General features: G+C 47.2%; 1 protein-coding gene and 1 long non-coding RNA gene across 2 annotated transcripts in view; one reads left to right on the top strand and one right to left on the bottom strand.

Moving 5' to 3' along the window:
• The window catches only part of LOC144611829 (uncharacterized), a 105572-nt gene extending 100340 nt beyond the window's left edge, over positions 1-5232 (top strand). Inside the window, exon 3 of the long non-coding RNA XR_013549587.1 lies at positions 5081-5232. This is a non-coding gene — a long non-coding RNA (uncharacterized LOC144611829). The remainder of the gene's footprint in view (positions 1-5080) is intronic.
• A 257-nt stretch (positions 5233-5489) lies between these two features.
• On the bottom strand, positions 5490-8841 carry LOC144611731 (putative G-protein coupled receptor 139). Its single transcript, XM_078430964.1, has 2 exons — positions 8775-8841; positions 5490-6391 (listed from the first exon to the last, which is right to left on the bottom strand). Exons 1-2 carry the CDS (start codon positions 8839-8841, stop codon positions 5490-5492), a joined length of 969 nt encoding a protein of 322 aa, XP_078287090.1.
• Positions 8842-26223: the final 17382 nt, after the last annotated feature.

The following is a 26223-nucleotide window of genomic DNA, read 5'->3' as shown; positions in this document are numbered from 1 at the left end:
GGTATTTATTCACAAAATGCTGGAGTAACTCAGCAGGTCAGACAGCATCTCAGGATAGATGGAATGGGCGACGTTTCTGGTCGAGACCCTTCCTCAGACTGATACCTAAAATCCATATCAGAGTCATGTATCCAAGAGAGGATTAGATGTACAGTGCCCTCCATAATGTTTGGGACAAAGACCCATCATTTATTTATTTGCCTCTGTACTCCACAATTTGAGATTTGTAATAGAAAAAAAAATCACATGTGGTTAAAGTGCACATTGTCAGATTTTATTAAAGGGTGTTTTTATACATTTTGGTTTCACCATGTATAAATTACAGCTGTGTTTATACATAGTCCCCCCATTTCAGGGCACCATAATGTTTGGGACACATGGCTTCACAGGTGTTTGTAATTGCTCAGGTGTGTTTAAATGCTTACTTCGTGCAGGTACAAGAGAGCTCTCAGCACCTAGTCTTTCCTCTAGTATTTCATATCATATCATATATCATATATCATATATATACAGCCGGAAACAGGCCTTTTCGGCCCACCAAGTCCGTGCCGCCCAGCGATCCCCGCACATTAACACTATCCTACACCCACTAGGGACAATTTTTACATTTTACATTTTTTACATTTTACACATCACCTTTGGAAACTTTTATTGCTGTTTATCAACATGAGGACCAAAGTTGTGCCAATGAAAGTCAAAGAAGCCATTATGAGATTGAGAAACAATAAAACTGTTAGAGACATCAGCCAAACCCTTAGGCTTACCAAAATCACCTGTTTGGAACATCATTAAGAAGAAAGAGACCACTGGTGAGCTTACTAATTGCAAAGGGACTGGCAGGCCAAGGAAGACCACCACAGCCGATGACAGAAGAATTCTCTCTATAATAAAGAAAAATCCCTAAACACCTGTCCGACAGATCAGAAACACTCTTCAGGAGTCAGGTGTGGATTTGATAATGACCACTGTCTGCAGAAGGTATCACAAAATGCTGGAGTAACTCAGCGGGTCAGGCAGCATCTCTGGAGACAAGGAATGAGTGACGTTTCGGGTCGAGACCCTTCTTCAGACTGATGTCGGGGGGGGAGGCAGGAGAAAAGAAAGGATGTAGTTGGAGACAGGAAGACAGTGGGAGAACTAGGAAGGGGAGGGGAAGAGAGGGACAGAGGAGCTATCTAAAGTTAGAGAAGTCAATGTTCATACCGCTGGGGTGTAAGTTGCCCAAACGAAATATGAGGTGCTCTTCCTCCAATTTGCGCTGGGCCTCAATATGGCACTGGAGGAGGCCCATGACAGAAAGGTCAGACTGGGAGTGGGAGGGGGAGTTGAAGTGCTGAGCCACCGGGAGATCAGGTTGGTTAAGGTGGACTGAGCGAAGGTGTTGAGCGAAGCGATCGCCGAGCCTACGTTTGGTCTCGCCGATGTAGACAAGTTGACATCTGGAGCAGCGGATACAATAGATGAGGTTGGAGGAGGTGCAGGTGAACCTCTGCCTCACCTGGAAAGACTCTTTGGGTCCTTGGATGGAGTTGTGGGGGGAGGTAAAGGGACAGGTGTTGCACCTCGACTTTTCAGCTTAGCCAAGTGAACACTTAATGGAAAAGGACATTCTCTAGGCCATTTGTATTCCATATGATCATAGTCAATTCTAGCTTTTCTGTCTTCCAAAACTTGGGTCTCAGTTATTTCCGAACTAGCATATGGTGCAATACTTCTGATATGTCAATACTGGACTTGTCTTTGGTGACCTTGAACAGGTGTGTAAAATGATGAGGGGCTTCGATAAGGTGAATGGTCACAGTGTCTTTCCCAGGGTAGTGGAGTCCACAACCAGAGGGCAGAGGTGTAACATGAGATTGGAAACATATGAAGGGGTTGTGAGGGGCAACTTTGTCACACAGATGGCTGGTATTGTCGTGGTGACCGTATAATAACAGAAGCCTAACACCTGGATAACGATCCAAAGACTTTATTAACTACATAGCAAGCACGACCTCACGCCTGCACGTTCCACTTACACTAACTCGAATCTCGCAAGCAGTGGTCACTCAAAAGCTAATGGGGCGTAACTACAAAAGCATGAAGCGTAACATGAGTGAATCCATTACACTAATCTATATCCCCCCTCTTAAAGTGTAAGAAAATAACTGCAGATGCCGGTACAAATCGGAGGTATTTATTCACAAAATGCTGGAGTAACTCAGCGGGTCAGGCAGCATCTCAGGAGAGAAGGAATGGGTGACGTTTCGGGTCGAGACCCCCTCTTAAAGTATCAACAGCGATACAGATCCATAAACTAAGCACGTCATGTATAACAATCGATGAGAAACTGGAGGAAAGTTAAACATAGTCCGGATACTTCACAACCGGCCTGCAAACATGATGACACCATTACACTAATCTACAGGTAATATGGAACAAGAGTCTAGAAGAGGATGGTAGAGGTGGGTCCAATTATAGTTGAAAAGACATTTAGACAGGCGCGTGGATACGAAAGTAGAAAGGGGACCTTTTGGATCGAGACCCTTCTTGAGACTGATTGTAGTGGGGCAGTGGGGGGGGGGGAGAAAGCTGGAAGAGAGGAGGGGGAGAGAGAGCCTGGCAGGTAATAGATTGACACAGGTGAAGGGGGGGGGGGGGGAGGGGAGGGGGGTGTCACCCTGGCAGATAGTTAGACAAAGGCCAGATAGGATAAGTCAGAGGGCGTTGAGACAAATGGATTGAAGAGTTGCGGATTCCAGTGAGTTTACTCCTGTGCCTTTTCTGCGCCTGGGTCAAGTCAAGTCAAGTCAAATTTATTTGTCACATACACATACATGATGTGCACAAAAAAGAATTAGTTACAGCATATAAATAAAGTTAATAAGTTACTATTAGTGTCGACAAACATTAGTCTCTGGGGTTATAAAAGTTGACAGTCCTGATGGCCTGTGGGAAGAAGCTCCGTCTCATCCTCTCCGTTTTCACAGCGTGACAGCGGAGGCGTTTGCCTGATCGTAGCATCTGGAACAGTCCGTTACTGGGGTGGCAGGGGTCCCTCATGATCTTGCTTGCTCTGGATCTGCACCTCCTGATGTATAGGTCCTGCAGGGGGGCGAGTGTAGTTCCCATGGTGCGTTCTGCCGAACGCACTACTCTCTGCAGGGCCATCCTGTCCTGGGCAGAGCTGTTCCCAAACCAGACTGTAATGTTGCCGGACAGGATGCTCTCTACAGCCCCAGAGTAGAAGCAATGAAGGATCCTCAGAGACACTCTGAATTTCCTCAGTTGTCTAAGGTGGTAAAGGCGCTGCTTAGCCTTACCCACCAGTGCGGCAATGTGCGTTGCCCACGTCAGATCCACTGTGATGCGTTCTCCCAAGTATTTAAAACTGCTCACCCTATCCACAATAGACCCATTTATCTCCAGTTATCTATTCATCTCTTGATATCGTCACAACAAGACTAGGATTTGAGGGCGACACGGTGGCGCAGCGGTAGAGTTGATGCCTCACATCGCCAGAGACCCGGGTTCGATCCCGACTACGGGTGCTGTCTGTACGGAGTTTGTACGTTCCCCCTATGACTGCATGGGTTTTTCCTGGGTTCTCTGGTCTCCTCCCACACTCCAAAGACATACACGTTTGTGGGCTAATTGGCTTCGGTAAAACTGTGAACCGTCCCTAATGTGGGTTAGTGTTACTGTGCCCGGTTGACGCTGGTCAGGATTGACTCGATGGGCTGATGGGCCTGTTTCCGGGCAGTATCTCTAAAGTCTAAAGTCTACGCGTTGACTTTTGAGAATGATCCTACAGATGACTGGATTATTGTACGAGATGCATTTGACACACTGGGCCTGTACTCACTGGAGATTAAAAAGTTATGGGGGACCTCATAGAAACTTACGGAATAGTGAAAGGCCTGGATAGAGTGGACGCGGAGAGGATGTTTCCACTGGTGGAAGAGTCCGGAAACCAGAAAGCATATTCTCAGAATAAAAGGACTTACCTTTAGAAAATTGAGGAGGAATTTCTTTAGTCAGAGGGCAGTGAATCTGTGGAACTCATAACCACAGAAGGCTGTGGAGGCCAAGTCATTGGGTATTTTTAAAGCAAAGATTGATAGATTCTCGATTATAAAGGGTGTCAAAGGCTTTTGGGAGAAGGCAGGAGAATGAAGGAAAGTTAGATCAGCCGTGATTAAATGGAGGAGCAGACTTGATGGGCCGAATGGCCTAAGTCTGCTCCTTTGGCTTATCAACACCAGGTGGCGCAGCAGTAGAGTTGCTGCCTTATACGCCTGTGACCCGGGTTCGATCCTGACCACCGGCGCTGTCTGTACGGGGTTTGTACGTTCTCCCCGTGACCAGAGTGAGTTTTCTCCGGGGGCTCCGGTTTCCTCCCACACTCCAAAAACATACAAGTTTGTCGGTAAATTGGCTTTGGTAAAATATTGTAAATTGTCCCGAGTGTGTGTAGGATAGTGCTTGTGTACAGGGATAGCAGGTCGGCACCGACTCGGTGGGCCGAAGGGCCTGTTTCCGCACTGTCTCTCTAAACTAAACTAAACTAAACTTATGACCTCATATCTGTGGAATTCTCTGCCTCAGAAGGCAGTGGAGGCCAATTCTCTGGATGCATTCAAGAGAGAGCTAGATAGAGCTCTTAAGGATAGCGGAGTCAGGAGGTATGGGGAGAAGGCAGGAACGGGGTACTGATGGAGAATGATCAGCCATGATCACATTGAATGGTGGTGCTGGCTCGAAGGGCCGAATGGCCTCCTCCTGCACCCTATTGTCTATAAGACTGAGCCAGACATGGACAGAGATACAGGTTGGAGGGGAGGATTTTTTCATGTTGACCCTTGCACATCAAGTATAGATTCCATCAGACCTGGAGACCTATCCACCTTAATGCTCTTCAAGAGCCTCACCACCAGCTGCCGTAGTATATGTGTATTCTCCACACTGATCTCACTGTCGTTCAAGTCCTTCTCCTCAGTGAATACTGATGCAAAATACTCTGTAGGAGCCATTTATGTTTAGGCTAGCAACTGTTGGCATTATACAGTGATTATACATTATACATTATTATTTTGTCTAGATATATCTTGCAATATTATTTTGGACACTTGGAGGCGGTCGTGAGATGAACAGGGCAATGAACAGGGTGGAACAAACCTGGAAAAGACCTGGAGTCCTGGGACCAGACCAGGGACAGAGCAGCCAGCTATGACTTGTATGTGAAATAAGTAACTCTCCTTGTTTGTACAACTACTTCAATAAACAACTAATTAAACTGGAAACCCGACTGGAATATCTGCTCTAATGGCACTTGGACAATAATTTCATAGAAAAGTCTGAAATTTGCCATTACATACTGGTTAAGATCCTCACAAACGGCAATGCAGCGCCGGAGACTCAGGTTCGATCCTGACTACGGGCGCCGTCTTTACGGAGTTTGTACGTTCTCCCCATGACCTGCGTGGGTTTTCTCGAAGAGTTCAGCAGTTTTATTTTCTAAATAATCGAATCATTGAGGTTACAGGATACTTTAGCATGCTCACTACCTGTTCTCTGAAGTTGGACTGAGTCACAGCGTAGATAAATGTGTTGGTGCAGCAGTTTAAGTTTAACAGCATAACACTGATGTAGCGGAAGATGTATTGGGCGTCGTTATACTCACTGGTTGATATCCCTGCAATGGAATAATAGAAGGAATCTATAACGTAGAACAGCCACAAGAGGATGAAGCTGCCGGACAGGGTGAAGAGCAAGATTATTGACCTCCTGCGGCTCTCCATCTCGGGGTCGCTACCCTTGTCTCCCCTGCTTCGGCCTCTCAGCGCCTTTCGCACCCGACTGGCGACCAAAATGTGCTTGACCGTCAGAAAGTTGAACATCAAGATTAAGCAGAAGGGAAGCAATGGGGTTGAAATGGAATCAAACCAGTCAAATCCCACCCATTCAGGCTCGGAGAAATAGCCCGCCTTGATGAAGCACAGCCAAGGAGTGCCATCGATGATGACCCCGGGTTTCAGGATGAAGTACTTGGGAATATTCTTAGCGGTGACCAGGGCGCCCGTTGCCGTCAGAACCACCGCCGCGCTTTTCCTGCTGCAATATTTAGTCTTCAGCTTCTGGCAGCAAATGGCCACGTAGCGATCAAAGGTGAAGGTGACGGTGAACCAGACAGAGCAGCCCCTGGCGACGTGCCGGAGGACGTACAGCACCCGGCACAAGGGGAGGATGCGCAGGAAATTCCAGGGGAAGTAATAGATGTTGATGCGAAACAAAATGACCTGGGTGAGGATGGTCAACAGGTCTGCTGCTGCCATGGCAACCAGGTAGAGAGTGGTGCAGGTGGACAGGCCGCACCTGCCCCGGGACAGGATCGCCATCGCCACCAGGTTCACTGTGGAGCAGGGCAGAGAGGGAGAGGTTACACATCATCACGCCCGCTCAGCTCACGGTCAATGTCATCCGCAGACACAAACCTGATCAATGAATATAGAACATAGTACACCAAGTTGGGCCCAAACCTCTCCTGCACCCTCACCCTCCCATCTCCCCCTCCTCCTCCCCCACCCTTCCCCTCCCTCTCTCCTCCTCCCTCCCCACCCTTCTCCCTCTCCCTCCTCCCCGCTCCCTCTCCCCCCTCCCTTCCATCTCCCCGCATCCACCCACCCCATCCCCCTCAACTTCCCTTATCCTCCCTCCTCCCCCTCCCTCCCTTCCCATCCTCCCACCCTCCTCCGTCCTCTCCCTCCTCTCCCCCCTCCCTTCCATCTCCCCGCATCCACCCACCCCATCCCCCTCAACCTTCCTTGTCCTTCCTCCCTCCCTCCTCCCCCTCTCCTCCCTCTCCCTTCCTCCTCCCCTCTCCCCCCTCCCTCCCTTTGCGTCTATCTTTGATTTAAACCAGTAGCTGCAGTTGTTTCCTACACATGATACTTCCCTCCGTGATGTGGAGAAGTTGATCACTCCGGCATTTTGTGTCTATCCCAGACGATAGGTGGAACCAAAACAGGAAGGGGATCATAAGTGATAGGAGCAGAATTAGACCATTCGGCCCATCAAGTCCACTCCACCATTCAATCATGGCCGATCTATCTCTCTCTCCAAACCCCATTCTCCTGCCTTCTCCCCATAACCCCTGGCACCCGTCCCAATCAAGAATTTATCTCTGCCTCAAAAATATCCACTGACTTGGTCTCCACAGCCTTCTGCGGCAATGAATTCCACAAATTCACCACCCTCTGACGAAAGAAATTCCTCCTCATCCCCTTCCTAAAGGAACGTCCTTTAATTCTGAGGCTGTGGCCTCTCGTCCTAGACTCTCCCAACAGTGGAAACATCCTCTCCTCATCCACTCTATGCAAGCCTTTCACTATCTGAATGATGTCATCTGTTTTAAAACAAACTTGATTTAAAATCCATATTACAACCACATTCAGTTCAGTTTCAGTTTAGTTTATTGTCACGTGCACCGAGGTACAGTGAAAAGCTTTTGTTGCGTGCCAGCCAGTCAGCAGAAAGACAAAACATGATTACAATCTAACCATCTACAGTGTACAGATACATTATGACCATCATCACTAATTCAAAAATCTCAGGATTGTGTGAGGAACCTTTTAAAAACATTGTCGGCACCAGAACAACGAGGGACAATTTACGATTCCACCAAGCCAAACCTGCACGTCTTTGGAGTGTGGGAGGAAACCGAAGATCTCAGAGAAAACCCACGCAGGTCACGGGGAGAACGTACAAACTCCGTACGGACAGTGCCTGGAGTCAGGATTGAACCCGTGTCCTTGTGTACTGCCCAGGTGAGGTCTGCTGTATGAGTTTACCAGATTATATGCAAAAGCAAAGAATTTCACTGTGATGCATGTGACAATAAAGTATTATTGAATCATTGAACTTTCCAGTGTAACATACTGATTCCCTAATTACTGACCAATACAATGGTCAGCAGGTCTTCAGTTAACAGAAATGTGTAGGAAGGAACTGCAGATGCTGGTTTACACCAAAGATAGACACAAAATGCTGGAGTAACTCAGCGGGACAGGCAGCACCTCAGGAGAGAAGGAACGCTATCCTTCTGTTGCTATTCCTTCTCTCCAGAGATGCTGCCTGTCCCGCTGAGTTACTCCAGCACTTTGTGTCTATCTTCATAGAGTCATAGAGTGTGGAACAGGCCCCTTTCAGCCCAACTTGCCCACACCGGCCAACATCTCTCAGCTACACTAGTCCCACCTGCCTGTGTTTAGACTATGAAACATAGAAAATAGTTGCAGGAGGAGGCCATTCGGCCCTTCGAGCCAGCACCGCCATTCAATATGATCATGGCTGATCATCCAAACTCAGGACCCCATTCCTGCTTGTTCCTCATATCCCTTGATTCCGTTAGCCCTAAGAGCTAATCTAACTTTCTTGTGAAAACATCCAGTGAATTGGCCTCCACTGCCTTCGGTGGCAAAAAATTCCACAGATTCACAACTCTCTGGCTGAAACATTTTTTCCTCATCTCAGTCCTAAATGGCCTACCCCTTATTCTTGAACTGTGGCCCCTTGGTTCTGGACTCCCCCAACATGGGGAACATGTTTCCTGCATCTCGCCTGTCCAATCCCTTAAGAATTTTATATGTTTCTGTAGGATCCCCTCTCATCCATCTAAATTTTAGTCCATAGCCCTCCAAACCTGCCCGATCCATGTAAAGTTCAGACAAAAGAAAGCCTTTAAAATCCCACCACGGCTGTGCTCACATCCACAGACTCACTGAGAAGACACTTACCAGGCACACCAATAAACGCAATGACTGTATACCAGACCTTCGCCGCGAACTGAACTGGGCTATGCATGTCGACCGATGGTAGTTCACATCTTCCCCGAGCGTTTCATTTATACACTGCCGATCTCCCAGGAGGTATCGAGATTGCAACACTGCCTAAATCATTAATTTTTTTAAATAGAAATATATGAACAGATTGCAACATGCAAGTTAAATCCCTCTTGTACAAATTAGAAAGTTCAAATTAAATCTGAAATTAGCAGAGGGGTGGGTAAAATGTAAAACCTGGAATATGAGGTAAGGGGTTGGAATGACGTTACCTAAAATCGAGGTAGTGTAAGAAAATAACTGCAGATGCTGGTACAAATCAAAGGTATTTATTCACAAAATGCTGGAGTAACTCAGCAGGTCAGGCAGCATCTCAGGAGAGAAGGAATGGGCGACGTTTCGGGTCGAGACCCTTCCTCAGACTGATACCTAAAATCCATATCAGAGTCATGTATCCAAGAGAGGATTAGATATACAGTGCCCTCCATAATGTTTTGGACAAAGACCCATCATTTATTTATTTGCCTCTGTACTCCACAATTTGAGATTTGTAATAGAAAAAAAAAATCACATGGTTAAAGTGCACATTGTCAGATTTTATTAAAGGGTGTTTTTATACATTTTGGTTTCACCATGTATAAATTACAGCTGTGTTTATACATAGTCCCCCCATTTCAGGGCACCATAATGTTTGGGACACATGGCTTCACAGGTGTTTGTAATTGCTCAGGTGTGTTTAAATGTTTACTTCGTGCAGGTACAAGGGAGCTCTCAGCACCTAGTCTTTCCTCCAGTCTTTCCATCACCTTTGGAAACTTTTATTGCTGTTTATCAACATGAGGACCAAAGTTGTGCCAATGAAAGTCAAAGAAGCCATTATGAGATTGAGAAACAAGAATAAAACTGTTAGAGACATCAGCCAAAACCTTAGGCTTACCAAAATCAACTGTTTGGAACATCATTAAGAAGAAAGAGACCACTGGTGAGCTTACTAATTGCAAAGGGACTGGCAGGCCAAGAAAGACCACCACAGCTGATGACAGAAGAATTCTCTCTATAATAAAGAAAAATCCCCAAACACCTGTCCGACAGATCAGAAACGCTCTTCAGGAGTCAGGTGTGGATTTGACAATGACCACTGTCTGCAGAAGGTATCACAAAATGCTGGAGTAACTCAGCGGGTCAGGCAGCACCTCTGGAGACAAGGAATGGGTGACGTTTCGGGTCGAGATCCTTCTTCAGACTGATGTCGGGGGGGGCAGGAGAAAAGAAAGGATGTAGTTGGAGACAGGAAGACAGTGGGAGAACTAGGAAGGGGGAGGGGAAGAGAGGGACAGAGGAGCTATCTAAAGTTAGAGAAGTCAAATGTTCATACCGCTGGGGTGTAAGTTGCCCTAGCGAAATATGAGGTGCTGTTCCTCCAATTTGCGCTGGGCCTCACTATGACACTGGAGGAGGCCCATGACAGAAAGGTCAGACTGGGAGTGGGAGGGGGAGTTGAAGTGCTGAGCCACCGGGAGATCAGGTTGGTTAAGGTGGACTGAGCGAAGGTGTTGAGTGAAGCGATCGCCGAGCCTGCGTTTGGTCTCGCCGATGTAGACAAGTTGACATCTGGAGCAGCGGATAAAATAGATGAGGTTGGAGGAGGTACAGGTGAACCTCTGTCCCACCTGGAAAGATTGTTTGGGTCCTTGGATGGAGTTGAGGGGGGAGGTAAAGGGACAGGTGTTGCACCTCGACTTTTCAGCGTAGCCAAGTGAACACTTAATGGAAAAGGACATTCTCTAGGCCATTTGTATTTCATATGATCATAGTCAATTCTAGCTTTTCTGTCTTCCTAAACTTGGGTCTCAGTTATTTCCGAACGAGCATATGGTGCAAAACTTCTGATATGTCAATACTGGACTTGTCTTTGGTGACCTTGCACAGGTGTGTAAAATGATGAGGGGCTTCGACAAGGTGAATGGTCACAGTGTCTTTCCCAGGGTAGTGGAGTCCACAACCAGAGGGCAGAGATGTAACATGAGATTGGAAACATATGAAGGGGTTGTGAGGGGCAACTTTGTCACACAGATGGCTGGTATTGTCGTGGTGACCGTATAATAACAGAACCCTTACACATGGATAACGATCCAAAGACTTTATTAACTACATAGCAAGCACGACCTCACGCCTGCACGTTCCACTTACACTAACTCGAATCTCGCAAGCAGTGGTCACTCAAAAGCTAATGGGGCGTAACTACAAAAGCATGAAGCGTAACATGAGTGAATCCATTACACTAATCTATATCCCCCCTCTTAAAGTGTAAGAAAATAACTGCAGATGCTGGTACAAATCTGAGGTATTTATTCACAAAATGCTGGAGTTACTCAGCGGGTCAGGCAGCATCTCAGGAGAGAAGGAATGGGCGACGTTTCGGGTCGAGACCCCCTCTTAAAGAATCAACAGCGATACAGACCCATAAACTAAACACATCATGTATAACAATCGATGACAAACTGGAGGAAAGTTAAACATAGTCCGGATAGTTCACAACCGGCCTGCAAACATGATGACACCATTACACTAATCTACAGGTAATATGGAACAAGAGTCTAGAAGAGGATGGTAGAGGTGGGTCCAATTATAGTTGAACAGACATTTAGGCAGGCTCGTGGATACCAAAGTAGAAAGGGGACCTTTTGGATCGAGACCCTTCTTGAGACTGATTGTAGTGGGCAGTGGGGGGGAGAATGCTGGAAGAGAGGAGGGGGAGAGGGAGCCTGGCAGGGAATAGATGGACACAGGTGAGGGGGGGGGGAGGGGAGGGGGGTGTCACCCTGGCAGATAGTTAGACAAAGGCCAGATAGGATAAGTCAGAGGGCGTTGAGACAAATGGATTGAAGAGTTGCGGATTCCAGTGAGTTTACTCCTGTGCCTTTTCTGCGCCTGGGTCTATTCATCTCTTGATATCATCACAAGAAGACTAGGATTCGAGGGCAGCACGGTGGCGCAGCGGTAGAGTTGCTGGCTCACATCGCCAGAGACCCGGGTTCGACCCTGACTTCCGGTTCTCTGTACGGAGTTTGTACGTTCCCCCTATGACTGCATGGGTTTTTCCCGGGTTCTCTGGTCTCCTCCCACACTCCACAGACATACACGTTTGTGGGCTAATTGGCTTCGGTAAAATTGTGAATCGTCTCTAATGTGGGTTAGTGTTACTGTGCCCGGTTGAAGCTGGTCAGCATTGACTCGATGGGCTGATGGGCCTGTTTCCGGGCAGTATCTCTAAAGTCTAAACGTTGACTTCTGAGAATGATCCTGCAGATGACTGGATTATTGTACGAGATGCATTTGACACACTGGGCCAGTACTCACTGGAGATTAAAAAGTTATGAGGGACCTCATAGAAACTTACGGAATAGTGCAAGGCCTGGATAGAGTGGACGTGGAGAGGATGTTTCCACTGGTGGAAGAGTCTAGAACCAGAAAGCAAGGATAAAAGGACTTACCTTTAGAAAGATGAGGAGGAATTTCTTTAGTCAGAGGGCAGTGAATCTGTGGAATTAATAACCACAGACGGCTGTGGAGGCCAAGTCATGGGGTATTTTTAAAGCAAAGATTGATAGATTCTCGATTATAAAGGGTGTCAAAGGTTTTTGGGAGAAGGCAGGAGAATGAAGGAAAGTTAGATCAGCCGTGATTGAATGGAGGAGCAGACTTGATGGGCCGAATGGCCTAAGTCTGCTCCTTTGGCTTATCAACACCAGGTGGCGCAGCGGTAGAGTTGCTGCCACATACGCTTGTGACCCGGGTTCGATACTGACCATGGGCGCTGTCTGTATGGGGTTTGTACGTTCTCCCCGTAACCTGCGTGGGTTTTCTCCGGGGGCTCCGGTTTCCTCCCACACTCCAAAAACATACAAGTTTGTCGGTAAATTGGCTTTGGTAAAATATTGTAAATTGTCCCGAGTGTGTGTAGGATAGTGCTTGTGTACAGGGATCGCAGGTCGGCACCGACTCGGTGGGCCGAAGGGCCTGTTTCCGCACTGTCTCTCTAAACTACACTAAACTAAACTTATGACCTCATAAGACTGAGCCAGACATGGACAGAGATGCGGTTGGAGGGAAGGATTTTTTCATGTTGACCCTTGCACTCTTGTTTATCAAGTATAGATTCCATCAGGCCCTGGAGACCTATCCACCTTAGTGCTCTTCAAGAGCCTCACCACCATCTCCTCGATCTCACGCTGCCGTAGTATATGTGTATTCTCCACACTGATCTCACTGTCCTTCAAGTCCTTCTTCTCAGTGAATACAGATGCAAAATACTCTGTAGGAGTCATTTATGTTTAGACAGCACCACCATTCAATGTGATCATGGCTGATCATTCTCAATTAGTACCCCGTTCCTGCCTTCTCCCCATACCCCTTGACTTCGCTATCCTTAAGAGCTCTATCTAGCTCTCTCTTGAATGCATTCAGAGAATTGGCCTCCACTGCCTTCTGAGGCAGAGAATTCCACAGATTTACAATCTCTGACTGAAAAAGTTTTTCCTCATTTCCGTTCTAAATGGCCTACCCCTTACTCTTAAACTGTTGCCGCTGGTTCTGGACTCCCCCAACATTGGGAACATGTTTCCTGCCTCTAACGTGTCCAACCCTTAATAATCTGTTTCAGATAAGATCCCCTCTCATCCTTCTAAATTTCAGTGTATACAAGCCTAGCCGCTCCAGTCTTTCAACATATGACAGTCCCGCAATTCCGGGAATTAACCTAGTAAACCTACGCTGCACGCCCTCAATAGCAAGAATATCCTTCCTCAAATTTGGAGACAAAAACTGCACACAGTACTCCAGGTGCGGTCTCACTAGGGCCCTGTACAACTGCTGAATGACCTCTTTGCTCCTATACTCAACTCCTCTTGTTATGAAGGCCAACATTCCATTGGCTTTCTTCACTGCCTGCTGTACCTGCATGCTTCCTTTCAGTGACTGATGCACTAGGACACCCAGATCTCGTTGTACGACCCCTTTTCCTAACTTGACACCATTCAGATAATAATCTGCCTTCCCATTCTTACCACCAAAGTGGATAACCTCACACTTATCCACATTAAACTGCATCTGCCATGCATCTGTCCACTCACACAACCTGTCCAAGTCACCCTGCAACCACATAGCATCTTCCTCACAGTTCACACTACCACCCAGCTTTATATCATCATAAAATCTGCTAATGGTACTTTTAATCCCTTCATCCGTCATTAATATATATTGTAAATAGCTGCGGTCCCAGCACCGAACCTTGTGGTACCCCACTAGTCACTGCCTGCCATTCTGAAAGGGACCCATTTATCCCCACTCTTTGCTTTCTGTCTGTCAACCAATTTTCTATCCATGTCAGTACCCTACCCCCAATACCATGTGCTCTAATTTTGCCCACTAATTTGCCTTGACTATTTTTTTCCTCTTCACATACCTAAAAAAACTTTTACTATCTTCCTTTATATTATTGGCTAGTTTACCCTCGTACCTCATCTTTTCTCCCCGTATTGCCTTCTTAGTCATCTTCTGTTGCTCTTTAAAAGAGTCCCAATCCTCTGGCTTCCCACTCTTCTTTGCTATGTTATACTTCTTCTCTTTTATTTTTATGCTGTCCTTGACTTCCCTTGTCAGCCATGGGTGCCTCTTACTCCCCTTAGAATCTTTCCTCCTCTTTGGGATAAATTGATCCTGCAATTTCTACATTGTTCCCAGGAATACCTGCCATTGCTGTTCCACCGTCTTCCCTGCTAGGGCCTCCTTCCAGTCAATTCTTGCCAGCTCCTGCCTCATCCCTCTGTAATCCCCTTTGCTATACTGTAATACTGACACTTCCGATTTTCCCTTCTCCCTCTCAATTTGTAGAGTAAAACATCATATTGTGATCACTGCCTCCTAATGGCTCTTTTGCCTTGAGTCCCCTTATCAGATCAGGTTCATTACACAACACTAAATCCAGAATTGCCTTCTCCCTGGTAGGCTCCAGTACAAGCTGTTCTAAGAATCCATCTCGGAGGCACTCCACAAACTCTCTTTCCTGGGGTCCATTACCAACCTGATTTTCCCAGTCTACCTGTATGTTGAAATCTCCCATAACCACCGTAGCATTACATTTGTGACATGCCAATTTTAGCTCCTGATTCAACTTGCACCCTATGTCGAGGCTACTGTTTGGGGGCCTGTAGATAACTCCCATTAGGGTCTTTTTACCCTTACAATTCCTCATTTCTATCCATACTGATTCTACGTCTCCTGATTCTATGTCACCCCTATGTCATTCCTTACCAACAGAGTGACCCCACCCCCTCTACCCACCTGTCTGTCTTTTCTATACGTTGTGTACCCCAGAGTATTCAGTTCCCAGCCCTGGTCCTCTTGTAGCCATGTCTCTGTGATTCCCACAACATCATACTTGCCAATGTCTAACTGAGCCTCAAGCTCATCCACTTTATTTTTCAAACTTCGCGCATTTAAATACAACACTTTAACTTCGGTAGTCACCTCCACTCTCACACCTAGCAACCGTTGAAATATTACATTATTTTGTCTAGATATATCTTGCAATATTATTTTGGACACTTGGAGGCAGTCGTGAGATGAACAAGGTGGAACAAACCTGGAAAAGACCTGGCGTCCTGGGACCAGACCAGGGACAGAGCAGCCAGCTAAGACTTGTATGTGAAATAAGTTCATCTCCTTGTTTGTACAACTACTTCAATAAACAACTAATTAAACTGAAAACCCGACTGGAATATCTGCTCTAATGGGGATTGTGTCAGATCATTCCGACTCCCTGTGTAGTCATGGCACTTAGACAATAATTTAATAGAAAAGTTTGAAAGTTTCCATTACATACTGGTTAAGCACCTCACCTACATCCTCCGACTCCAAGCATGGAATTCCCTCCTTTATCGTTGAGTGGTCCTACCTTCTCCCTGGTCACCCTCTTATCTGTAACACACGTATAAAAAGCCTTGGGAAGAGTTCAGCAGTTTTATTTTTTAAATAATCGAATCATTGAAGTTACAGGATACTTTAGCATGCTCACAACCTGTTCTCTGAAGTTGGACTGAGTCACAGCGTAGATAAATGTGTTGGTGCAGCAGTTTAAGTGCAACAGCATAACGCTGATGTAACGGAAGATGTACTGGGAGTCGTTATACTCACTGGTTGATATCCCTGCAATGGAATAAAAGAAGGAATCTATAACGTAGAACAGCCAGAAGAGGATGAAGCTGCCGGACAGGGTGAAGAGCAAGATTATAGACCTCCTGCGGCTCTCCTGCGACCCTTGTCTCCCCTGCTTTGACCTCTCAGCACCTTTCGCACCCGACTGGCGACCAAAATGTGCTTGACCGTCAGAAAGTTGAATATCAAGATTAAGCTGAAGGGAAGGAACGGGGTTGAAATGGAATCAAACCAGTCAAATCCCACCCATTCAGGCTCGGAGAAATAGCCCGCCTTGAAGAAGCACAGCCAAGGAGTGCCATCGATGATGACCCAGGGTTTCAGGATGAAGTACTTGGGAATATTCTTAGCGGTGACCAGGGCGCCCGTTGCCGTCAGAACCACCGCCGCGCTTTTCCTGCTGCAATATTTAGTCTTCAGCTTCTGGCAGCAAATGGCCACGTAGCGATCAAAGGTGAAGGTGACGGTGAACCAGACAGAGCAGCCCCTGGCGACGTGCCGGAGGACGTACAGCACCCGGCACACGGGGAAGATGCGCAGGAAATTCCAGGGGAAGTAATAGATGTTGATGCGCCGCAGAATGACCTGGGTGAGGATGGTCAACAGGTCTGCCGCTGCCATGGCAACCAGGTAGAGAGTGGTGCAGGTGGACAGGCCGCACCTGCCCCGGGACAGGATCACCATCGCCACCAGATTCACTGTGGAGCAGGGCAGAGAGGGAGAGGTTACACATCATCACGCCCGCTCAGCTCACGGTCAATGTCATCCGCAGACACCAACCTGATCAATGAATATTGACTCAGGTTCGATCCCGACTACGGGTGCTGTCTGTACGGAGTTTGTACGTTCTCCCCGTGACCTGCGCGGGTTTTCTCCGAGATCTTCGGTTTCCTCCCACACTCCAAAGACGTACAGGTATGTAGGTTAATTGGCTGGGTAAATGTAAAAATTGTCCCTAGTGGGTGTAGGATAGTGTTAATATGCGGGGATCGCTGGGCGGCGCGAACCCGGTGGGCCGAAGGGCCTGTTTCTGTGCTGTATCCCTTAGCTGGTCCCATTTACCTGTGTTTGACAAATATTTACTACTAGACCAAGTGGACTCGTTGGGCCCAAACCTCTCCTGCAATGATGCAGCACCCTCTCCTACCCCCTTACCCCCTTCCCCTCCCCACTCCCCTCGTGCCTTCCACCTCTCTCCCTCCCGGCGGCCATTTTACGTAAGTACCAGATCAACAGAGCCACAACTGTGCATGCGCATTTTTTTAAACTTTAAAATGTGAATAACTTAAAAAATATAACACAGATTTCAATGAAACTTCTTCCATAGGATCACGGGATGACGGTGAGTAAGGTGGGCCTAAAATTGTCACGCTATCGTGCACCGTATTGGCTGAAGTTCAGGAATAAACAAACAAGAGTCTCAGTATATAGATGTCTCCAATGGGGTAGGGATTAATCGGACAGTACCCCAGCTTATGGAAGGACCGTTCAGAAGCCTGATAACAGAGGGGAGGAATCTGTTCCTGAGTCTGGTGGTGCACGCTTTCAAGCTTCTGTATCTTCTGCCAGACTTCAGCGGGAAGAAGAAGGAATGAGTGGGGTGGGACAAGTCTTTGATTACGCTGGATGCTTTCCCAAGGAGGCGTGAAGTGGAGATGGAGTTAACGTTGGGGAGGTTGGGTGATGGGCTGAGCGACATCTACAGCTCTCTGCAACCTTTCGCAGTCTTGGGCAGAGCTGTTCCCAAACCAAGCTGTGATGCCACCCATTAATAGACACAAAATGCTGGAGTAACTCAGCGGGTCAGGCAGCATCTCTGGAGAGAATGAACGCTATCCTTCTGCTGCCACTAATACAGTGTGGAAACAGGCTCCTATCAGCCCAACTTGCCCACACCGGCCAACATCTCCCAGCTACACTAGTCCCACCTGCCTGCGTTAGACTATGAAACAAAGAAAATAGGTTCAGGAGTAGACCATTCGGCCCTTCGAGCCAGAACCGCCATTCAATATGATCATGGCTGATCATCCAAAATCAGTACCCCGTTCCTGCTTTTTCCCCATATCACTTGATTCCGTTAGCCCTAAGAGCTAAACCTAACTCTCTCCTGAAAACATCCAGCGAATTGGCCTCCACTGCCTTCGGTGGCAGAGAATTCCACAGATTCACAACTCTCTGGCTGAAACATTTTTTCCTCATCTCAGTCCTAAATGGCCTACCCCTTATTCTTAAACTGTGATTGCTTGGTTCTGGACTCCCCCAACATGGGGAACATGTTTCCTGCATCTCGCCTGTCCAATCCTTTAGGATCCCCTCTCATCCATCTAAATTTTGGACCATAGCCCTCCAAACCTGCCCTATCCATGTAAAGTTCAGACAAAAGAAAGTCTTTTAAATCCCACCACAGCTGTGCTCACACCCACAGACTCACTGAGAAGCACTTACCAGGCACACCAATAAAAGCAATGACTGTATACCAGACCTTCGCCGCGAACTGAACTGGGATATGCATGTCGACCGCCGGTAGTTCACATCTTCCCCGAGCGTTTCATTTATACACTGCCGATCTCCCAGGAGGTATCCAGATTGCAAAACTGCCTAAATCATTAAGTTTTTAAAATAGAAATATATGAACAGATTGCAACATGCCAGTTAAATCCCTCGTGTGCAAATTAGAAAGTTCAAATTAAATCTGAAATTCGCAGAGGGTGGGTGAAATATAAACCTAGAATATGGGGTTGGAATGACGTTACCTAAAGTCCATATCAGAGTCATGTATTCAAGAGAGAGTTAGATATAGCTGTTGGGGCTAATGGAATAAAGGGATATGGGGAGAAAGCAGGAATGGGGCATTGAATTTGGATGATCAGCCATGATCATATTGAATGGCGGTGCTGGCTCGAAGGACTGAATGGCCTACTCCTGCACCTATTTTCTATGGTGCCACATTTCTATGTCATACTGCGCAGAAACAGGCCCTTCAGCAGACTGAGTCCATGGTGACCTCTCTCTACTAATCTCATAGAGTCAGAGCATGGGACTGGCCCATCCGCCCGACTTGCCAATGCCAAGCAAGATCAATGAGCACAGCACATCAGTAAGTGTAAGAAAATAACTGCAGATCCTGGTACAAATCGAAGGTATTCATCTCACAAAATGCTGGAGTAACTCAGCGGGTCAGGCAGCATCTCAGGAGAGAAAGAATGGGTGACGTTTCGGGTCGAGACCCTTCTTTAGACATCAGTAATATACACTCAATTACAGAACATCGGTAATATACATTCATGTCAGGTATCGCTGATCAAAGATGCACACAGTCTCTTGCCCAGAGTAGGTGAATCGAGGACCAGAGGACATAGGTTTAAGGTGAAGAGGAAAAGATTTAATAGAAAACTGAGAGGTACATCTTTCACACAAAGGTGGTGGGTGTATGGAACAAGCTGCCAGAGGAGATAGTTGAGGCAGGGACTATCCCAACATTGAAGATACAGTTAGACGGGTACATGGATGGGACAAATGTGCTCGACCACTGCGCCCAATGTGGCAACACTTTGGATCCAGACAGTTTATCTTCATCGCCAGAGAGGGAGCCAAGAAGAATCTGGTACTGTGAGATGAAGCAATGGGTTACAGATGTAATGGTCTTGGTATCAGCTTGTTATTCAGGTGTACCGAGATACAATGAAAACCTTTATTTTGCGTGCTATCCAGGAAAATCATCCATACATGATTACAATCAAACCAGTACTTCAGGTAGTGCAGAAAGAAAAAGGTAACAGAGAGCAGAATATTGTGTTGTATCGGCAGAGAAAGTGCAATAAAAAAAAGTGCAAGCTCACAATGAGGTAGATAGGAAGATCCTGGAAATTCATCCTTAGCTTATGAGAGGAACATTCAAAAATCTGATAGGGAAGAAGTTGTTCTTGAATATGTTAGTGTACCCACCCTTTCAACCATATCTTTATAGGCACGTGGGTGCTCTTAAATTGTAAATTTAAAATAATTCAACGAAGCGGTGGCGCAGTGGTAGAGTTGCTGCCTTACAGCGCCAGAGACCCAGGTTCGATCCTGACCACGGGTGCTGTCTGTACAGAGTTTATACGTTCTCCCCGTGACCGCGTGGGTTTTCTCCGGGTGCTCCGGTTTCGTCCCACACTCCAAAGACGTGCAGGTTTGTAAGTTGATTGGCTTCTGTAAATTGTAAGTTGTACGGGGTGATCACCGGTCGGCACGGACTCATTGGGCCGAAGGGCCTGTTTCCATGCTGTAACTCCAAAGTCTAAAGCAGATGTCGAAAATCTGAAATAAAAACAAAGAGTGTAAACTGAAGATTACAGTTAAGCAAGACCATTTTTACTGTTAAAATGATTCTAACCCCTTTGACTAAAATAAGAATCTCAACTCAACATAGCAGTCAAAATGGTGTAGGGGATAAATTTATCAATGCTACTCCAAAACTAGACAACCAAGAATCAAAGTCATACACTGAGATCATGCCGACCAGCATTCACCCATACACTAGTTCTGTCCTACTTAACAGGGGCAATTTACAGAGGCCAATTAATAGACAATAGACAATAGACAATAGGTGCAGCAGTAGGCCATTCAGCCCTTCGAGCCAGCACCGCCATTCAATGCGATCATGGCTGATCACTCTCAATCAGTACCCCGTTCCTGCCTTCTCCCCATACCCCCTCACTCCGCTATCCTTAAGAGCTCTATCCAGCTCTCTCTTGAAAGCATCCAACGAACTGGCCTCCACTGCCTTCTGAGGCAGAGAATTCCACACCTTCACCACCCTCTGACTGAAAAAGTTCTTCCTCATCTCCGTTCTAAATGGCCTACCCCTTATTCTCAAACTGTGGCCCCTTGTTCTGGACTCCCCCAACATTGGGAACATGTTATCTGCCTCTAATGTGTCCAATCCCCTAATTATCTTATATGTTTCAATAAGATCCCCCCTCATCCTTCTAAATTCCAGTGTATACAAGCCCAATCGCTCCAGCCTTTCAACATACGACAGTCCCGCCATTCCGGGAATTAACCTAGTGAACCTACGCTGCACGCCCTCCATAGCAAGAATATCCTTCCTCAAATTTGGAGACCAAAACTGCACACAGTACTCCAGGTGCGGTCTCACCAGGGCCCAGTACAACTGTAGAAGGACCTCTTTGCTCCTATACTCAACTCCTCTTGTTACGAAGGCCAACATTCCATTGGCTTTCTTCACTGCCTACAAACCTGCGCGCCTTTGGTGTGTGGGAAGGAACCGGAGCACCCGGAGAAAACCCACGCAGGTCATGGGGAGAACGTACAAGTTCCGTACAGACAGCGCCTGTAGTCAGGATTGAACCCGTACCAAATGGGCAAAATTAAACTTCCTAATATATCCTAACGATACCTGAAATTCTTAAGGGGTTGGAGAGGCTTGATGCGGGAAGATTGTTCCCGATGTTGGGGAAGTCCAGAACCAGGGGTCACAGCTTAAGGATAAGGGGGAAGTCTTTTAGGACCGAGATGAGAAAACATTTCTTCACACAGAGAGTGGTGAGTTTGTGGAATTCTCTGCCACAGAAGGTAGTTGAGGCCAGTTCATTGGCTATATTTAAGAGGGAGTTAGATGTGGCCCTTGTGGCTAAAGGGATCAGGGGGTATGGAGAGAAGGCAGGTACAGGTTACTGAGCTGGATGATCAGCCATGATCATATTGAATGGCGGTGCAGGCTCGAAGGGCCGAATGGCCTCCTCCTGCACCTATTTTCTATGTTTCTATTCCAGCACTCTGTGAAACATCACCTGTCCATGTTCTCCAGAGGTGCTGCCTGACCTGCTGAGTTACTCCAGCACTTGTTTTTAAAACTAAAAATATATCCTCTATCAATAACACTGCATTGAAAGTCTGATATTATTTATAGGTTAAAGCAAACTCCAAGGGTACAATTAGAAGCTCTGTTCTTTATATTATTCCAGCATTCTTTTTATATGAAAAAAGGAGCAATGATTCATTCACCTCATGCGGTTTCAATGGCATTTCTTGAGTATCTATTTACAATTATTTTTTCTCAAACAATATAGATTCAAGAGTTGGGTGTCATTTGTAAAAGATGCTGGAGGGCTTCGAGTGCAGTAATATGGAATAATAATCTCATGAACCAAAAAAAACATACAATTAATAAGCTGAGAAGGAATATAATTGTAAGTGCACGGTGGCACAGCGGTAGTGTTGCTGCCTTCCAGCGCTTGCAGCAGCAGGCACCCAGGTTCGATCCTGACTACGGGTGCTGTCTGTACGGAGTTTGCATGTTCTCCTTGTGACCGTGTGGGTTTCCTCCGGGTGCTCCGGTTTCCTCCCACACTCCAAGGACGTGCAGGTTAATTGGCTTCTGTCATTTCTAAATTGCCCCCAGTGTGTGTAGGATAGTGCTAGTGTACAAAGGGCCTGTTTCCAACCTGTATATCTGTAGTCTAAAGACATGGCAGAACGTGGGAAATCTGAATTGTCCAATATTGTTGTTTAAACTAAAATATGGGGTGCTTGTTTAAATTACTACTCCTTTTATTATTATTAGTTTTAATTACTCTTCCAGTAACTAGAGAGCTGTGCTGAACTACTATCTACCTCATTGGTGACCTTCGGACTATCCTTGATCGGAATTTGCTGGCTTTACCTTGCACTAAACTTTATTCCCTTATCATGTGCCCACACACTGTAAATGGCTCGATTGTAATCATGTATTGTCTTTCCGCTGACAAAGAGCTTTTCACTGTACCTCGGTACCGTGGCGGCACGGTAGCGCAGCGGTAGAGTTGCTGCTTTACAGCGAATGCAGCGCCTGAGACTCAGGTTCGATCCTGACTACGGGTGCTGCACTGTAAGGAGTTTGTACGTTCTCCCCGTGACCTGCGTGGGTTTTCTCCGAGATCTTCGGTTTCCTCCCACACTCCAAAGACGTACAGGTATGTAGGTTAATTGCCTGGGTAAATGTAAAAATTGTCCCTTATGGGTGTAGGATAATGTTAATGTGCGGGGATCGCTGGGCGGCACTGACTTGGAGGGCCGAAAAGGCCTGTTTCCGGCTGTATATATATGATATGATGATATGATAATGATACTGAACTGTGGTAGAAAGTTAAATTGTCCAAAATTGTCCTTTAAACTAAGTTTATTTGTTCCCTATAAATGTGGAAAGAAACTTGTCTTATGAACTCAACAGGTCAGGCAGCATCTGTGGAGGGGATGCTTGGTTGAATTATTATTCCTTTTTATTATGATTAGTTGGAATTATGTTTCGTTTAGTTTAGAGATACAGCGCGGAAACAGGCCCTTCGGCCCACCGAGTCCGCGCCGACCAGCGATCATTTCCCCGCACACTAACACTATCCTACACAAACTAGGGACAATTTACACTTACAACAAGGCAATTGAGGTCTTTGGAGTGTGGGAGGAAACCGAAGATGTCGGAGAAAACCCAGTCAGGTCACGGGGAGAACGTACAAACTCCATACAGACAGCATGTTGAAAGACTGGAGCGACTGGGCTTGCATACGCTAGAATTTAGAAGGACGAGAGGATTGAAACATATATGATTATGAAGGGAATGGACACGCTAGAGGCAGGAAGCATGTTCCCAATGTTGGGGGAGTCCAGAACCAGGGGCCACAGTTTAAGAATAAGGGGTAGGCCATTTAGAACGGAGATGAGGAAAAACTTTTTCAGTCAGAGAGGTGTGAATCTGTGGAATTCTCTGCCTCAGAATTCTGAGGCCAATTCTCTGGATGCTTTCAAGAGAAAGCTAGGTAGAGCTCTTAAAGATAGCGGAGTCAGGGGGTATGGGGAGAGGGCAGGAACGGGGTACTGATTAGACAATAGACTATAGGTGCAGGAGTAGGCCATTCGGCCCTTCGAGCCAGCACCACCATTCAATGTGATCATGGCTGATCATCCACAATGTGGTCTATTGTCTATCTTATTGTTAAACCTGTGGTAAAGAACTCTATTCCTTGGAGCGCAGGAGGATGAGGGATGATCTTATTGTCTACTGTCTATTGCCACCACCGTGCCACCCAGCACCTCTCCCCTCTCGCTGCCTCTGAGCCTCTTGCTGATTCCCTCCAGCACTCTTTGCCTTGTGAACTGGTTTATTTGCGCAGCTTGTCGACGAGCGAGAGTGGGTATCTCCAGGCCAGTCTCAGCTCGTCTCTGAACCTCTGCTGGGTCCCGGCGTAGACGAAGGGGTTGACACAGGAGCAGAGGAACTGCAGCATGTAGCCACCCTCCTCCAAGAGGAAATTGGACTGGTCGAAGTTGGAGCCGGAGAAGTAGGTGACGCTGGCGATGCGGATGTAGAGGAAGGTGACGAGCACCAGGGACCACAGGAGGATGAAGAGGCCGGAGATGCTCAGGAGCAGGACAATGGACCTCCTGCGGCTCTCGGTCTCCGGGTCGCTCTGACCCTGCTCTCCCCTCTCGCTGCCTCTGAGCCTCTTGCGGATCGAAATCGCCCTTAAAATGTGCCGGACGGTCAGGAAATTGAGCAGGAGGATGAACACGAAGGGCAGGCAGGGGGTCAAGATGCTGTCGATCCAGTCAAAGGCTCCCCAGGCAGGCGAGGTGTAGAATGCGGGCTTGATTTTGCACGGCGTGGGCTCTCCTGGAACATGTGGCTCAAAGATGAAGTACCTGAAGGCGTTCTTGACTGCGCTCAGAGCGCAGACCGCGGCCACCACCGCGGCTGCCACCCGCTCCCTGCAGTAGGTGGCCCTCAGCCTCGGCCAGCAGATGGCCACGAAGCGGTCGAAGGTGAAGACCACCATGGTCCAGACCGAGCAGTCCCGCACCGCGTACACCAGCACGAAGTTGGCGTTGCACAGCGGCGCCAGGGCCAGGGCGTTGGACGGGGAGTACATGGCCAGCACCCGGTTCACAACCACCGCCGTCACCAGCACCAGCAGGTCGGTCACCGCCATGGACAATAGGTAGAAGGTGATGCACCCCGACAGACCACACCGACGACGGCACATGATCACAATCACCGCCACGTTAGCTGCAAGACACCAGCGTACAGGCAGCGTGGCCAGGTAATGCTCGCGAGTGTGAGTGTCAATGTGAGTGTGGGTGTGAGTGTGAGTGCAAGTGTGGGTGGGTGTGAGTGTGTAAGTGGGTGGGTGTGAGTGCATGGGTGTGAGTGTCAGTGTGGGTGTGAGTGTGGGTGTGTCAGTGTGGGAATGGGGTGGGTGTGGGTGTGAGTGTGAGTGTGTGTGGGAATGGGGTGGGTGGCTTAGGATTTGTGGTCTGTGTTTGCGACTGGCGTGAGTTTTATGTTTGTGTGTGTGCAGAAGTGTGTGAGCGAAGTGTGTGTGTATTATGCGTGCTCTGTTTATGTGACTGGTTTGAGTTTTATGTATGTGCAAGTTGTGTGTGCGTGGTGTGTGTAGGTGTGCGTGGTATGTACGTTGCGTGGAGTGGTGTGTGCGCGTGGTGTGTGTGTGCGTGCGTGTGCATGGTGTGTGTGTGCATGGTGCATGTGTATATGAGTGGTGTGGTGTGTCTCTGTGCAAAAATCCACAGCAGGAATGTTATCTTCCACTGTAAAACTTTGCATTGATTTAATACCGTTGTACTTTTGTCTTTAGTTTGAACTAGACCAAGTGGACCCGTTGGGCCTAAACCTCTCCACCCCTTCTCCCCACTCCTCCCCTCCCTCCCCCCTTCCCCTCCCCCCACTCTATTCCCCTCAACCACCTTTATCCTCCCTTCTACCCCTCCCTCCCTCCCCCCCTCCCTAGGAGATAGATTTAAACTTTAAAATGTGAATAACTTAAAAAATATAACACCGATTTCAATGAAACTTCCATTAGCACCAAAGGGACGACGGTGAGTAAGGTGGGCCTAAAATTGTCGTGCTATCGTGTACTGTTTTGGCTGTAGTTCAGGAACAAACAAACAAGAGGTTTAGTATATAGATTGCAGATGATTTTCCAGTCCACTAAGGGGTTAATGACGAGACACAGTTGAACCATCAGTTAATATAAACCGAAGATAGACGCAAAAAGCTGGAGTAACTCAGCGGGTCAGGCAGCATCTCTGGAGAGAAGGAATGGGTGACGTTTTGGGTCGAGACCCTTCTTAATATAAACCTTTGGTGACCCTCGGACTTTCCTTGATCGGACTTTGCTTGCTTTACCTTGCA

The sequence above is a fragment of the Rhinoraja longicauda genome, chromosome 41 (assembly GCF_053455715.1).
Source record: "Rhinoraja longicauda isolate Sanriku21f chromosome 41, sRhiLon1.1, whole genome shotgun sequence".
NCBI classification, from domain to species: Eukaryota; Metazoa; Chordata; class Chondrichthyes; order Rajiformes; family Arhynchobatidae; genus Rhinoraja; species Rhinoraja longicauda.
The sequence above is the reverse complement of the archived record's forward strand: the minus strand, read 5'-3'. Positions and strand labels throughout refer to the sequence as shown.

Coding starts and splice junctions, on each gene's coding strand:
- LOC144611731 (XM_078430964.1), bottom strand. CDS start 8,841: ATGCATAGCCCAGTTCAGTTCGCGGCGAAGGTCTGGTATACAGTCATT. Junction 6,392..8,774: donor TGCGTTTATTGGTGTGCCTG/GTAAGTGTCTTC, acceptor CCTGCTCCACAG/TGAACCTGGTGGCGATGGCG.